The sequence below is a fragment of the Loxodonta africana genome, chromosome X (assembly GCF_030014295.1).
Source record: "Loxodonta africana isolate mLoxAfr1 chromosome X, mLoxAfr1.hap2, whole genome shotgun sequence".
In the NCBI taxonomy this organism is placed as follows: Eukaryota; Metazoa; Chordata; class Mammalia; order Proboscidea; family Elephantidae; genus Loxodonta; species Loxodonta africana.
The window spans coordinates 34,495,176-34,512,524 of NC_087369.1; the positions used below are offsets into that span (position 1 = coordinate 34,495,176).

Below are 17,349 nucleotides of genomic sequence, written 5' to 3' on the forward strand. Positions count from 1 at the left end.
TCAAAATTGAGTGGATAAAAATCTCAGCTGTTAGGTTCTTTCGTATTGCATCTAAAGCATCTCCCGATCCATTCTTCCACTACCTCCCCCTACCCAACATACACACATTTCCATCACCTCTGAGGCTCAGCTCAGAGAGCACCTCCTTTTCTGCAGTAACTTCCCAACACTGACCACATATCACTTGCAGCTGTTATAACTTGCCTCCAGCACACATCTTCCAGACACTTGCTTTCTTAAAAAAGCTTTTTACCTCTTCCCACGTGGCATTTTTAGCAGCCACAGAGCCTTCCTTTGGGGGCTGTCTTTGTTTTGCTGTTTTTGGTGTTTTTCAAAAATCTCTTCCAATGGTAAATTATGATGTTATGGTTTTTAAAAAAAGGAAACATGTCCTCCATAATGCCGCTAACAAAGACAAAAATTATTAACACCTCGGAGTGTTTCCAAAGTCTTTTTTTTTTTCTAATCATTTTTTTAACGGTGACTATAACTTTACACAGACAATTTGAAGCAGAATTTAGCCAGAGATTTTGAATGTAGCTTTTTTTTTAACTAGTTTTATTTTACTAAGGACAGGATAGAGAAAAACATCCCCTTAGAGAGAATATGTAGATGAAATATGAACCTGCTAGGTAAGAGTGATAAATGGGGTTTTATACATGCTAATGGTGTGATTTGTAACTAAAAGACCGTGAGGCCAGGAAATGAATACTTTATGCATGTGATTTACATTTGCTTCCCTTTCTAAAATGGTGCAAATGAACTAGGTTGGAGAATTACAAAGCCTGAATGTGTTATTCTGAAAAGGAGGATTAGGGACTAATTAGAATCAGGAACTGTTAAGAAAGGCACCAGGGCCCTGGAGTTGGCAGTCAGGAAAGTTTTCCTAAAAAAAAAGGATTTTAGGTTAAAAATGACAAGAATTTAGACCACTGAAAAAGTTCAGACCTGTAAGCCGGGAGAGAAACAAGTAGTAAAGATGTGCTTGTGGCTGGAAAAGAATCCAGAGAAGCTATTTTACTGGACTTTGCAAGAAAAGCCATTTTACTTGAACCAAGGAATACAATTAAGATAGAGGGATAAGAAGGAGTGGTGGGGGAGGGGGCGCAGTTTCTTCAATGACCAAAGAATCAGAAATAGCTCTAGATTAGATTCTGAATACACGTTAGAATGAGCTAATAAAGAAAGGTAGCATGAGGGAGATAGAATAGTGACTCCAGGATTATGGAAAAATTAATGTAGTGGGGATGAATAGGCTTTAGTTGACAGTGAACTCGTTGTCAGTCCACACTGTAAGGCTGCCAATAAAAGAGGTATCCCATTCACAATACTGTACCCCCACTTTAGCAACCTGTTCCCAACCACTGAGGTCTCTGGCCTCTGCTGTGGCCCTCGGTGCTTCTTGGGAAAATCCTTTGTGTCCACCATTCTCTACTACTGCTACTCCACTCTGTCCTCAGTAATAATGATGACAATGACAGCAATAGGTATAACGTTAAGTTATTATGTGCTGAACACTATTTTAATATGTATTAATTCAGGGGTTCTTGACTGTAATACTGTGAGATAGGAACTGTTATTATGTTCATTTTACTGAAGACAAAACTGAGACCCAGAGTCATGCTGCTAGAAAGTTGAGGAATTAGAATTTGAACCCCAGCAGCTGGCTTCAGAGCTGAGCTTTACTTGATAGAGCCCCAAGCTTTCGATCCTGCTATCGCTATTGTTTTTTGGGTTTTTTTTTTATTGCTTGGCCCATTTCAGCAGATAACCCTTGTCTGCTACCACACAGAGAAAGTCGAAGCACTGGGGCCTTAATTCCTCAGTTTGCTGTTTCTGGACTTTTATACAGATCACCTGCCCCATCACAAGGGACGCATTAGCCTTTTGATCTCCTTGGGGCTTCTTCCACCTGTATTGTTAATCCCATTCCCTCCTGTGGCTATAAGGATCAGGGCCACAATTTCATACCCACCACACCTTCCCAATTCTCCTTCAGGCTCTTTTTTGTCTATCCATACAAACCTGTTTGTTGGTGGTCAGACATTCCTAGAGTACTCTATTGTGTTTTATTCTGGGTGAACGATTTGAATGATGCGGACGTATAATTGCATGTTCCTAGAAGTGATGAGGGACTTTAGAGCATAATATATGTAGATGGGGCAGTTGAAGGAAATCAGATTGTTTGGTCTAGACAGAGGAAGACAAGACTTAAGAGATAAAATAGCTGCTTCAGGTTTTAAAAAAGACTGACATATGGAAGGATTAAGTTTATTCTGTACATCTCCGAAGAATATGGCTAAGACCTGTAAGTAGAACCTACAAGGAAAAGGATTTTTTTTTAAGTAACAGAGTTATCCAATAGTGATTGGTCTGCCTTCAGAGAGGTGGCGGTATCTTGTTACTAGAAGTGTTCACCCTGGATGGTCACGTAACAAGATTCTAGAGGAGGTTTGATCATAAGATGTGTTGATTATATGGCCTTGAAGTTCTGTCCTGATCTTAAATTCCAGGAAAAGATTGATCCTTTAGTGCGTCTGCCTGGACTGCACATTAGAATTTGCTTAGAAGTTTTAGGAAAAATGCGAATACTGAGATCCGACCCCAGGTCAATTAGCCTCAGTTGATTCTAATTTACAGGCAGGTGAGAGGACCTCTGTTTTAGCTGAATCGAATAAGGTGGGTATGGATTAGCATTTATGTAATTTATTGTAACTTTTTTTTATATAGCACTTGAGTTGTATGTGGGTCAGTATCATGCACATTCCATTACATATTGTATTTATGCTGATTCAAACTCATGACTTGTGACATATTATTAAACTATTCGAAAAAACTTGAAGTTTTAACTAGCTATAATAATGAGGTTGCTTAGCATGAGGGATTTTATCTGGTTATTTTCTTAAAATGCTTGCATGTTCTGTCTCACATAGAAAGAGACTTATAACAGTAAGTAAATGGCTTGCTTGGAATAATAAATTGGAGATTATAAATATGGAAAGTTATTGCATTCCTTTTTTATAAGCCAACCTGGGAGCCTTGACCTGGGTCCACATGCTTGTGTGCTGGTGGTAGAGAGGGAAGGAGTCTGTAGAAATAGAAACTCTTCACGTTGGGTGTTCACTTTTTCCTGGGCTACTCAAAGAAAATAAATACCACTTCCAGTGTTCCAAATGGATTTTTGAATTATGTTTCGTTATGCCTGTAAAAAAAAAGCAAACTATTCTCCTGAAGTAGTTTTCTACTTGCTTAATTTTCTCCTTCCTTCCGTTTAACTTCCTCTTTAAAGCTATTGGTGTCAGCAATCAGAGGGAAACCACCGTCGTCTGGGACAAGTTGACTGGAGAGCCACTCTACAATGCTTTGGGTAAGCTGTGGCCTGTATGTCAAACACTGCTCCTGACTCCACCTGCCAGTGTTATGCTAAAATATCTTGTAAAAAAAATCATGCAGTCATGTTTCCTACAGGCTGATGGGGGTTAGGCAGGAGAGTCCTCTACAAGATTCTTTGTTACATATTTATCATTTTCAGATCATGTCTGTGCACATACTGAATTAACTCTTCTGCGCTCTCTTCTTTTCCTGATTATTTGCGTTAATATAAATGGATGAGTGTTGCCAGAGTAGTTTTATAATCCCTGCTGTTTCAAACATCCAAAAGAGATATCATCACCTCCTGTTCCCGAAATCAAAATTATAAATGCTCACAGTCATCTACAAACTACTTGTGTCTTTGTTCTTCCTATCTAGGATTTTGAATTGACTCCTGAAGTTATGAAAATGAAATCTCAAATTTTTAGCTGCTTCTTCTACAAATTTGGCTATCTCAGCAGGGGTTAGAAAAAACTGAAAATCTCAAATAATACCACCTTCAGATATCACATCTTATTAAATGTAAATGACCACGGATATGTTTAGCCTCATTCTTAGCATATAAACAATTGTTGAGCACTGAATGACACTTGCACTTGCTAAAAGGAAAATTGTGTTCTAAATCTGCAATCACTAAAAGCTTCTTTCTGTCAGAAGTAGCAAGGCACAACAATTGTTTTTATTAATAAAATACCAGGGTGCGGGGTGGGGAATGAAGCTAGGAATTGTCAGATATGGGATGATTTACAGAGTGAGCTATTTTTACTTTTTAGTTACATTGGTAACATAGTTATTTTACTATTGATTAAAGTCATATTAAAGCAGAAAATGTATTAAAGAGAGGTACATTGTAAGAGTACCATAAATTAATGAAAAATAACCTTTATAAATGGTTAAGATAGTTACTGTTTTTAAAAGCATTTATTATGTCATCTGTTTTGTGATTAAAAAATTAAATATTCAAAGAATCTCAAAGATATAACCAAAGATCCTATTCTCCAAAAGTGTATCTTTGTAATCTTAATTTTGTTCTCATTCCCATGAGCAGCTCACTTGAACACAGAAGCAAAGGTAGACTATCACAATTTTAATGACTAGTTCTCAGAAGAGTAATCTTTAACAGATCAATGTTAGCTAACTTCTTGAACTTGTCAGAGCTTTTTTTTTTCCCCTAGCCAAAGGAAAGGCCTATTCTAGGAAACCAAAAGTCCCTGTTAAACTTTAAACTTTGTATTGTAAAAATGCAACTATGGACTTTGAATTGTCATTTTAAAATAATGCAACTAGGTTAGTTGAAGTTATACTCAAAGTGAAGGATTTAAGTAAATATTTTATTGGAAAGACTTTCTTTCTGTCATGTGCTCATTTACTCATTTCTTTTACCTCTGTCCCTCTGCACCCCTCTTCCATTCTATGTACTTTGGAGCATTAACTCAAACTGTGGCTATGAGATTTGAAGAACTTTTTTTCTATACTGAACCACATGTGTGTCCGGTACTATTTTGGGTGTTGAGGATACAAATTATATCGACTGTTTTTATAAGTAATTTGTAATCTAGTTTCGGAAAGAGCACTAAAACAAAATTAGAAAATAGTTGATAAATTGTGTTCTGCTAAGTTTTAATGTGAATTAGTACATGTACACATAAGTAGGGATTTTGAATTTTTGGCATACACATCATGGAAAAAACCAAACCCGCTGCCGTTGAGTTGATTCTGACTCATAGTGACCCCATAGGACAGAGTAGAACTGCCCAGTAGGGTTTCTAAGGAGCACCTGGTGGATTCGAACTGCTGACCTCTTGGTTAACAGCCATAGCTCTTAACCATTAGGTCACCAAGGTTTCCATACCCATCATAGGGGAGGTCACACTTCATTTGGGCCTTGAATGTGTTTGATTGCATTAGGAAAAGGGAGAATTGAGGGATAGTGTGCACAAGTTGCAGAGATGAAAATCAGGATGCATATTTTACCACACAGTGAAGAAATTGATTGGATTCCAGCGTAGGATGAACTGTTTATTCTATTTGGTTGAAGTGCTCCATAAGCAGTAACTGCTATTACTATATAATAGGGATTGTGCTCAACGATTTACCCACATTATTTAATCTCAAGGGCCCCGTGAAGTAGGTTTTACTAGTCTTATAAATGAATTATGAAAAGTTTCTATAACTTGTCCAACGTCATTTAGCTAAGTAAAGGTAAGGCCACAGTTTGAACATAAACCTCTCCAACCTCAAAGCCTGTGTTTTAATTTGGATAGATAGGGGCTGGTGAGAATGAAGAGGGCACTGAAATCCATGCAAAGTTGTGTAGACTTGATACACTGGTAGCTTGAGACAAAATAGGCTATAAAGCAATAGTAAGGGAATTTATCTTTCAGCAGTGGTAAAATGTTTTTTTTTTAACCCACCTGTAGGTCAGCAGTTCGAATCCATCAGGCGCTCCTTGGAAATACTATGGGGCAGTTCTACTCTGTCCTATAGGGTTGCTATGAGTCGGAATGGACTTTGACTGCAGTGGGTTTGGTTTTGGTTTTTGGTCTGCTGAGAGTGCCTAGATAAGCTGGACACCCTCCCAAAAACCTATAATATTATAAGATGTATTAAAAATTAAAATACATGGCAAAAGTAATACATGAAAGGATTTTAGGGTAAATGAGGTTAAGGTGTTCTGAGGGCCTTGTATTGTCAAGGATGCGTGTTGTAATCTGTAAGGTAACCAGTAAAACTAGAGTAAAAAAATGTATAAATAAAAAGCTTATAAAAGTACAAAAATGGCATGACAATTTCAAAAGGCAAGAGAGGAAAGATAAAGGACCATGAAACAGGAAGGAAGGACAAATAGAAAGCACTTAGATCCAAATATGTAAGCAATTGTATATTTGCAGTTTTGCAGATTTTATCTCTTAGTGAAATCTAGTGAAGGGGGAGAGTCCGTTGAGGCTGCTAGTGAGTTGATGGAATCAATTGCAGTGAGAATAGAGAGAAGGCAAATGGGCAAGAGGACTGTTCAAGGAAACACACAACCAGTATGTTTTCAAATTGGATAGAGCATAAAGAAGAGGCAAAAATAAAACAGGGCTGCGATATTTGTAGCCTGACAGAAAAAGAAGGAAATTAATATTTAAGGGGTGCCATGAGTCAGAATTGACTCGACGGCAGTAGGTTTGGGTTTTTGTAGATGAATTCAATACAGGAGTGAATATAAAAGTAATTCAACAAACGTTTAAGTGCCTTTTTCTGTACCAGGTTCTGTGATGACCCCTAGGCATATACTGGTGAATCAGACGGCATGGTAACACAGAAGGCTAAGGATGGGGTATTTGGAACCTAGAAGGAGAAAAGCAACTAGAAAAGGATTAGAGAGTAGTTGACTAGAAAGAGAAAACCAGTAAGTAATGACAAGGATAGATTTTGCCTCCAATTTTATTTCATCCAAGAAAGCACTAAGGTGTCACATCACCATGTAGGTCTTTTGTTGAGAATAAAAAAAATTAAATCTGTAGCAGCTTTATCCTAGAGCAACAGTGTTGGATTGATGGAAACAGAATCAGATGTTCACATATATTTGTCTTTGAGCTTCTTTTTCTTATTTATATCACAGTTTGTGGGTTTTAAACTTTTTTTTCTCTCTTGGTATATTTTTTCTTGCCTTGTCTCTTTCTCTTACAAATCTATCACTCTAGGCCTGTCATTTTTCTCTTACAAAACTTTATAACTGATGAGCAGTGTTTGTTATAGACAAGCAGATGAAAGGAGCCGTCTATATTTCTCTTTTTCTAAAATGGCCTTTTAAATGGCCTTTTTTTTCAATGGTTCAGGAGTCCTTGATAACCAATGAGTTCAGTCACCCCTCGTACAGTTAGTAGAGAAACCAAGATAGGAGAATTTCAGGGTGTTATTGGTAGATATGGCATAAGCTTGTTGAAGAAGGTAAAGACCAAGAAAAAGCAGTAAAGGAGGTGTGTTCGTTTACTGACATCTTTGACAGCAGATACAATTAAGAGCACGGAAAAACATTTAAAGGGGTCCATTGGGGCCCAGATGTCTTGTTTTGGAAGTTCTATACATTTTTAAAATTTAATTGTTAATTCAGTGATTAGTGAGGTGTAAATATCGGTGGGGTATCTAAAAGGGAGACATATCACTTTGCATCACAGCTTCTCAGCCACTGTGCCATGCTACAGCCACTTACTATGATCACCTCACTGGTGGATTGGTGGCAGTTTTGTGGCCCTGCTTCTGAAGCAGGCCTTTGGCTACTCTTCCTCTCCTGCTTTTTCCCCTCCCTTTTAACATTATCTTAATCAATGTTCTTTTCCAAAGCCCCATCTGTTTTCTCCAGCCTTTTCCTTCCAAAACCAACTTTTATTAGTGGTCCAAATACCTTACCGTCTAAGTATTATTGACAAAGGTTTGGGTTTACAAAAAAAGCCACACACTGAAATGATTAAGAAGCACAAATGACTCAAATGTGGAAGACGAAAATACTTGAATCATTGATGTTTAATACGTTTAGTATGTTCATATGCACATTTCATTGATGCTGTCTAAGATGGCCCAGCTGGTCCTCTTCTTGGCCAGGTTTAGTTGCTCACAATGGCGGTTGATAGGTGTGCATGGTAAACCTAGCACTATGTAAACCTCACTCTGGTAACTTTCTATAGAACACAAATCATGATTTGATATAAACATATCATTTGTAGTAAGGACTAATATCCAGGGAGGCAGAAGTAACTGATTTAAGGCCTTTAGTATATTAAAGAAAACCATCTACCTTATCATTCATCTCTGAAAATTTTTTTTCCCTGTTCAGATGGTATCGCAAACATTTTTCCAAAGATGTTTGATTTAAAGTTTTCTATGGCACATAACTTTTTTTTTTGTCATCTCAACTGACTTAAAAAAATTGTTGAGAATATAGACAGCAAAACATAACCCCAATCAATTCAACTGTTTCTACATGTACAATTCAGTGACATTGGTTACATTCTTCAAGTTGTACCACCATTCTTACCCTCCTTTTCTGACTTACCCCATTAACGGAAACTCACTGCCCTCTAAGGTTCCTTCCTATTTAATCTTTCCAGTTGCTTTTGTCACTTTAATCTTATATAGATAGTTCTTAAAAAAGCATAATGCTCAAGGCAGACATTTTTTTTTTTACTAGTAAAGCTAAACTATTTGGTTTGAAGAAGCCTTCAGGGAGTTGGTTTAAGGTTTAAAGATTATCTCAGGACAATAGTTTCAGGGGTTCATGCAGCCCCCATGGCTCCAGAAAATCTAGAGACCGTAAGAATTTTAAATTCTGGCCACTTGTAAGATGACACATAACTCTTTATGCAGAGTGTTGTAATTTTAAAAGTGGTCATCCTCTTTGCCTTTTTTTTTTATACACACTGGTTAACTTAAAGCCAATGATTAAACCCGTGTAATTATCTGCTGAGATCTGAAGGAATCTTGAGCTTAATTCTTTTCATCTTTTTTGAAATTCAGCTGTTTTAAAGTATCAGCATTAAAGAAAACCATAGAAGGCAAACTACCTAAAATTCCTAAGCACATTTAGCCCTAAACAATAAAAGTATGGATTTTGTTTTGCTCTGGGAGAGAGATTTTTTACTTTCGTAGGGTTTAGACAATTCAGCTTTATCAAAATCCACTTATTGTTTAGTATTTCAAGTCTTTGATTACATGGTTCTTTGAAAGCCTTACATCATCTTCTATCTTGGGTAAAGAAACACTGCTGTATTTTGCAATGATTGAATTCTCCAACTCTGGCCAGTTTAATTTAAATACAGAGGAAGTGGATTAGATTTCACCTTTGAGATCTCCGATCCTTAATAGTTCTTCTGATCCCATTTAAGACTATGAATTCATGCAGGCTATACCTACACATCATAGAAGTTAAATCCTGGATTCACATCTCTAGGCTCAGAATCTTACTTTCGCACTTAAGTACCATTTTGTCTCTTCCCCTGATAATTAAACTGGGGAAATTAAAAGTAGGGACCTCACAGGCTTGAGTGAAGATCAGTAAGTTTTAATACATGTAGGGTACTCACAACAGTACTTGGCAGATTGTAAGGCTGCTTCCGGAAGTGTTAGCCATGACCACCATTCTGAATTGACTGAATTAGGGTTTCTAATCCAGGAATGCAAGATGATGGTATGATTGTTTTACATATGACAGGTGTTCACAGAGGAAATGCAGATCCTTCCTCTGGTCACACACACTCATGTCAGCCACAGGCATTTTGGCATTTAGACACCTAAGAGCTGAAATAAATTTCAGCCCCCACATTTTGGCATTAAAAAACACACAAAAAACGCAGTGCTGTCGAGTCGATTCTGACTCATAGCGATGTAAGAGGAAATAAGTTTTAATTTACTCCTCACCACCCCTCTTTTGTCTTTCTTTGGGCCCCACCTGATTAGAGAAAATGTCACCAGGTGAGTGGCAGTCAATAGTTTCTCTTTTCCTTTGCAAACGACCTCTTACCCTGCTAATTAATAGTTTACCTTTTGCCAAGGGGTAACATATAGCAATTACATCTGTTTTATCAAGTCTTTTGTGGGGAATACAACCTGATAACACTTTGGTAACTGTTAGCCAGCCGTCCTTGGTTAGATTTGTTCTATAACCTGGAGCCCAAATGTCTTTCTGTCAGGTCAGAAGCACATCATAACAGACTATCTCAGAGGAAATTTATTATTTGCCTTTGTTTCTAAGTCAATTAGAAATAATTTAGATTATCTCTAGTTTTTTGTTTTATTTCTGATGTATTTTTCCCTTCTATTGATATTATTAGCCAAAAATTATGCAACTTTGTGAGGTGTTGTGATTCTAAATATTTTAAAAATAATCTCTTCCTTGGCCTTTTGACTTAGGTCACTAAATGTAGTAACCCCAGCCCCTGGGAACTGAAGCTACTGCAGGTCTCTTCACTCTTAAAACTTTTTTCCCAGAACAATGTACATCTGTCAGAAATATATTAGATGTGACTTTATTTAATACAAATGGAGTTTTCAGATCATATCCAAGTAGTGTTCTTTTTTAACCCATTCATTTGATGGTCTGAACCATTTAGATTTGATTTATTTGGTCCAGAAAAAGAGGCGTGTCTTCTAGAGGTAGACTAGACTCCCTACTGTCTTATTTTCCTTTTTTTTTTTTCCTCCTAGTCACTTTGGAACTTAGCAACTCCCTGTCCCCTCTAGACATACTGTTTCTTATTGTGGAGGTAGCCTTTACCTCCTTCTACCCTACTAGAGAAATGCTTTCTTGGGACTGTGTCTCCCCAAAGCAGCCTTTTTGTGTCTTCCTGCGAATGACGATGACAGAGATTGTGACGTGCTTATTAGCATTCCTTTCTAACATAGCTATCCCCTAGGGATGAACTCCGTTGTACATCACCCATCATTTCAATATAGGGTTTAGGTGAGCACTTGATAACCAACTGACTCACTTTTCTGACTAGGACACATAAATGTTGCCAGGTAGGTAGGTAAGAGTCATTCTGAGCAAAAAGCAGGTATTTATCTGGTCTTCATCCAAATGGAAATACTTTTGTCTCAGACTGGACTTCCTGTCTCTTCCTTTTCTTTTTCTACACTCAAATGTGTAAAACAACCTTGGTTCATCCCATTCTGATGAGCTTACCCAGGTGATCATCAATTTCCAAAGTGGTGAACGAGAGAACAGACCTTGAGTCTGGCCATCTCTAGTGTGAAATGCCATTATTTCTTCTAATGCTCCAGCCGCTCCAGTTTCTCCTGACCGCTCGGTTGGATTTGCCGTTGTTGCCTCTGGCTCTCCAGTTCCAGCTGCCGCTACTTCCTCAGGTATTGGTGCTCTGGCTCTCACTCACTCCTTGGCCTTCCATCTCAGACATGTTGGGGGAAATTGACTGCTGATGCTAGATCTGGAGCTGCCACTTCTTTTGATTGTCCTCAGAAATTACCTACCCAAGGGGCTTAATCCTCCCCCCTGCTTGGAGTCTTCTCTTGGCAAATCTAATTCAGTCATCTTAGCGCCTTTAATTAGTTTTCTAATTTTTTTTTTAAATTCAATTCATTGTGGGCATTTGCGAATTGCTTGGTGTAGTGTACCAACCACTGACATTTTTCTCTTTGGCAGTTTTACTAATTTAATCCATGTTTCTAATTGCCTTCAAGTCTTTGATGATACAAAGTAAATATTATGACAGCCTTCTGTGATCATAGAATAATGGAAGGAGATGGGCTTTAGAGACCATCTAATCCAACCTCCTTATTTTATATTTAGAAATCAAGGCCAAGAAAGGGTAAAATGACTTGCCTAAGGCACATATTTTTTGTTGATGGCAAAGCTAGAAGTAGAACTTTGGCCTCCTGATTTCATACCCAGTATTCTGATTCTTTTTTGGTGAGGATTAATTCTGTGGATATCACTGTTGTTAGCCATAGCTGCAAGCTTTCAAGTGAGGAGTGAAGAGCCCTGTTACCTAAGGGGTCCTTGTCAAGGAGCAGTAGCATTCCCAGAGCCACTGGGACTTGGAGCCACCTGAATAGTTTTTTTTTTTTTTTTAACTAATGAGTGGGATAAATCCCATTATTCTAAGTAACAAGCTTAGAAAAGAGATTCTCAGATTTCAATATACTACTGAATAACTTGGGGTAACTTTAACAAAAATATAGAGATTCAGGCCCTGCCTAGACTTGCAACCAGAATTCTGCAACATAAGGCCTGGGATGTGTGATTTCATAGTTTTCCAAATGGTTCTGATAAATGCTTTCTGGGGGCATCTATTTAAAAGGCAGATTTCTGGGCCCCATCCCATGGTCCACTATCTTTAAGCTTCCTAGTGATTGTTACAGGAACCCTGGTGGTGCAATATTTAAGCGCTTGTCTGCTAACCAAAAGGTTAGCAGTTCAAACCCACCTGCAGCTCCACAGGAGAAAAGACCTGGTGATCTGCTCCTGTAAAGATTACAGCCTAGGAAACCCTATGAGGCAGTCCGTTCTATTGGGTCACTATGAATCAGAATCACCCAGAGGCACACGACGATGGTGATTGTTATATATACATTAAAATATGGGAAAATACTCATCTCAAAGGCTTCAAGTAACTAAATAGCAGTGGCTTTCAAATATATTTGTTCATGACCCTTGGTAAGAAAATATTTTCGCACACCCACATAACTAAAAAAAAGTTTCAAAAATCAATACTTATCTTACCAAGTGCAGTGAACTCTGATATTTTCTATTATACTCCAGGCTTTTTCATTTTTAAGTAGGTAATGGAAACTTAACTAACATTGAGTTTAAACCCACTGTAGTTTGAAACACTGAGAATTGAGATGTGCTCCTTCATTCTGCCTGTCACAGACACAAAACTTTTCTCTCCAGTTCCGCCACTTTTTCCGGTTACTCCCATTAAGACATTAACACCTGCTGGAGTTCCTTGCCTGTCAGGAAGATCCACTTCTGTCCCAGTTATACAATACTGCCACCGTGTAAAAGGTGAACTGGCCTTGTTCCCTGGACATGGGAGATCTTGCCAACTCCACAAGGATGTTGCTAATGTCTTGTGTCAGTCAGAACTCAACCCCAACTGAATTAAGTAATTAAAAAAAAAAAAAAAGGAATTCCTTTGCTCATGGAACCAGTGGTAATTCAAGCATACTTCAGTTCAGGTCCTGTTTGATTGCAGACTCAGACAATATCACCTGGATGCTCCTCAACACTGTCTATTCTGGACTGGCTCCAAATATGGCAGAGTCAGCTCTACCCTTCTGAGGGCAGCAGGCCCAAGCCTCACACTGCCAAGCTCAGCTGAGAAGAGGGACTCTTGTAAACTGAGCACAGATCCCAATCCAGCTGACTATAGACCATGTGCTCTCTTCTGAACCAATCACTGCAGCCAAGACCCCATACTAGAGCTGGGGGTAGGGTCAAATCTCAGGCAAACCACATGGCTAAAAATGAGGGAGAGATGATTTCCTAAAGTAAATTGGAGTTACTGCTCCCAGAAGCAGAAGGAATGGATAAAAAAAAAAAAAAAGCAAATGGAGATGTCATCTATAGGGCAGATATTTTCATGTGCTTACTCTTTTTTTCCTCCTATTTCCTTGATTGTGATGTCTTTTTTTTTTTTTTGCTGCTTTTCATGCCTACAGAAAAAAATATAGTATCCTGAAGTCCCCAACTTAAATCTCATGGAAGTAGCCACTGTTAAAATCAAGCAGTGACAGCCCTCAGGAGAATGACAAGTTAAGAAATGGATTAAAATTCACTACAGGAAGTTTTTAAATAAAGATAAATAATCATAGTTAAGAGTGAACCAACTAGACAATAACTGCTGACATTCAAAGTGTGTAGTGGGCAAGCTTGTATAATCTTCCCTGGAGCCCTTTAAATAGACTCAGGGCTTGAGTCTTTTCATGAGGTATGTAAGCACAGTCAGTGCCCTAAAAATATCCAGTGACCACGAACAGATTAAAAGTTAACAAAAGTTAAACAGCAAACTTGAATCTAAAAATCAAAAAGCTCCGGTCATCCTGTTAGTTACCTTTTACAACAGCTTTATGTCAGGAAGCAAAACAGAAATCCTTGTCCTAGGGGATCAGAATGTGCACAATAGTTACTTAGTAAAGATAATGTCAATCTGTTAAAATGGAGATTTTTTTTTTTTTACAATCCAGTAAAAAGAATGGTGCCTTCTTAATAATTCTTTTAAGGATGCAAGGTTCTAGCATATTTGAAAGGTTTTCATGTAAATAAGCATTTCATACATAATAGACTGAATCTTCTATTTTCCCTCAATAATAATAATAATCAGGTTCTCTACATTGTCTTTGTCCCAAAATGCTCCCAAGTTTTCTAAGGTAGACCTCTATACATGGTGCCTTGATCCTGGGCTGTGCATTCCACACTGGCCTAGATTCTAGATTTTCTCTGTACTCATGAATGCTTAGAAAATCCATATTCAAAACATTTTTTTCTTAAAATTTTTCCATAAGAAAGGTATAAAATAAGTGCCCTAAGGGTATGTATTGTTTTAAGTTGGTATGTAATTTTTCATAAAAGCTTTAAATTTTCCCTCATGAATTTATTTTCTCTTCTAACAATATGTCCGTTCATTTCTAATTTCCATCTCCAAAGCTCTAGCATCATAGTTGCTTATGGAAACTAATCATTCTCCTATCTTTGATGGTGATTTCATTAAGTTCTGATTTTATTATGAAGTTTTTTCATGTATATTATTATATTTTGGTTTATAGTGTGGCTTGATCTAAGAACCCAGCCTACCGTTGATTGTCTTAGGAGAAGAATTCCAGGAAATAATAACTTTGTCAAGGTAAGAGAGCTCTTCAAAAGTATATCATAAGACTACTTAAAAAAAAAGTTTACAGATTTTACCAGAAAAGCTATTTGGGCCTTTAAACATCTTATTACACAATAATTATTTGATAAAATTTATAGAATATTTCTCCACAGACAATTGAGGCTAGCTCAAGCTTTTACCCTCCTATATTTCTTGCCCTGTGGTGGTTTGGAGCAATAGTACACCAAGGTTGACACGTTGGTGGAAATCATAGTGTGTCCCAGTGGTTTAAGCCATACTCCCCAAAGGAGGCGTACTTTTAATTCAACTATGCTTTCTGAATCCATCGCTATTGTTTCCTACTGCCCATCGAAGAAAGTTCTAGGTGCTTTTGAGTTTTTAGGCACCTGGCTTCAGGGAGAGAGAGAAAGTAGAAGACACTCTAGCTCTTTATTGAACTACTCTTCTACTTTTTTCACATGAAGAAGGCTAGTAAAATATGACCTAATTTTCACTCCTTACGTAGATCTCTCTTCAGATACAAGAATGGAGAAACAATTTTTGAAAGAGGCAAGGCATTTTTCTTAGCAAGGTCAAAGTCAAGTTCTTCTACTAGCAAAAGGAATTCTCTTTATTGTATTTTTCAGCTATCCTTTTTTTATTTGCAGTAGGACTATTAATGGCATTTTCTTCTGGTTCTTGGTTCTGAAACTGGCGTTGAAACCCCATTAACTACAGTGGTCTAACCAATCATTCTCCACCCTACCCAGCCCCAGATAACTTCATGCTGGTCTTGGTTAAACTCTTACCCATTTCCTATTCCTGTCCTACCCCACCCCCACCTCCTGCCACACACTGCTTCAGATATGTATGTTTGTCTTTGTGATACCATTTTAGGCAACTTTTACACTTTCTACCTAAATCATGAAAATAAGATGCTATGAGTCGGAATCGACTTGATGGCACTGGGGGTATGTACTACCTCATTGACTTTGTGGGGTCTTTCCTGTCATCCTGTGAGATGACTGTTGGTCCTTCAACTCTAAGAATATTCCCTTAAATTATTTTCTTTCATTTATTTTTGAGCATTGATCTTTTTTTTTTTTTAACCCCCTAGGAAATCTAGAAAACCTTGAGTTGAGATTCTGAACTTACAGGTTGTATTAATGCATTAAATCCTTTGGTTTGCGTTTTCTTATGAAGCGTACCCATATGACAGAAGAAGGAAAAAGAATTGTATTTTCTGTAGTTAGATGATAAATTAGAACAGTGGTCAGGGGAGAGGAAAGAGTTACGTTATTTTTATGTACGTATTTTCTTAACTACTTAACTTTAATCAACCTTTGTAAATAAATTTGGTATTTAATATACTAACAAAAATAAAAGTTGGACCTGACCCATTTCTTGATATGGCCATTCATGTTTCGTTTTTACCCATTAACCTTTATTCGGTCCACCTTTCCTCTGTTCAATGCATTCACTGAATTTAGATGACAACTTTCTTACATGGACCAACTCTGTGTTGCTTTCATCTGGCTTGTTTTTTGAGTTGTACTTTAATCTCCACTCATTTGATATCACTTATTTATAGTTATAGCTATTGAGATATGTATATATCTCTCTATATACATATGTATTTGTTGCTGTTAAGTCTTGTATCTTAAAATATAAAATTTTTGGTTATGGTCATTAGTTTATAATTTAATCTATTCTGATTTTTTATGGTTTAAATATCATTTTCATGGGATATAAAATGAAAAAGCAGATTTTTGGACTACGTACTACATGTAATGCAAATTTATCTCAAGTTAGCATCTAAGTTTTCACCATCTAGATTAAAGGGCATCGCGTCATTTAATTTTCTCTTTGCCTTGCTATGTGGATGACCTTTGAACTGCAAACATATCACTCTGATCTTTGTTCATCAACATGCTTTCCTCTGTCGTGAGATAGGACAAGTATTTTTATTCCTAATACAGTGGGATTGTCTTTATAGCCATTTGAATATTTTGTGATTTGGTGAGCTTTTGGTTTGGTGGTTTTGTTTTAAACTGTGATAAAATTTAAGATGATAACTGACATGCTAAACACGTTAAACATGCTAACATAGTTAACAATTTCATAATTGTTGTAGTCCAAGACAGGCCTTCCAATTAGCACTTACTTCAGTGCTGTGAAACTTCGTTGGCTCCTTGACCATGTGAGAAACGTCCGAAAAGCTGTTCAAGAAGGTAGAGCTCTTTTTGGGACCATTGATTCATGGCTTATTTGGGTATGTTTAAATATAAGGTAAGTATGGAGAATTTTTTTCAGAAAAATGTTTAGATTGCCTTGACCTACTGTCTTCTACTGAGAGTTCAGATTTTCTAGTTAACAACATTAAGAAAAATCACTCAGGAAACAACAGGACGTTTAAAAGCCTCCCATTGCGAGGCATTTTTGCCTACTTCCTTTTTATTTTTTCTTGTTTCAATAAAAATGGAAGATAATTACCAAAACCGTATCTCATATCTACTACTCTTGGAATAAGTAGTTTAGGTAGCCTTTCTTTCTTGTCTACCATACATACATTTCTTTCCTAATACCATTTAACTGTGATAAAACACAGACTGCTTTAATCATTCACTTTCAAGATTACACAGCTGTCTCATAATCAAGCCATAATATG

The 17,349-nt window shown here is 37.2% G+C and overlaps 1 protein-coding gene across 5 annotated transcripts in view; it reads left to right on the forward strand.

Annotated features, from left to right (window-relative positions):
* GK (glycerol kinase) overlaps positions 1-17,349 on the forward strand; it is a 66,527-nt gene that overhangs the window by 14,843 nt on the left and 34,335 nt on the right. For 3 of the 5 annotated variants that reach the window (XM_023539135.2, XM_023539133.2, XM_023539134.2), the window contains exons 4-7: positions 3,290-3,367; positions 11,134-11,217; positions 14,638-14,714; positions 16,816-16,953. In XM_023539135.2, coding sequence (XP_023394903.1) covers positions 3,290-3,367; positions 11,134-11,217; positions 14,638-14,714; positions 16,816-16,953 — 377 coding nt within the window. The remainder of the gene's footprint in view (positions 1-3,289; positions 3,368-11,133; positions 11,218-14,637; positions 14,715-16,815; positions 16,954-17,349) is intronic. The other 2 variants (XM_010599735.3, XM_023539136.2) reach the window with 1 other exon arrangement.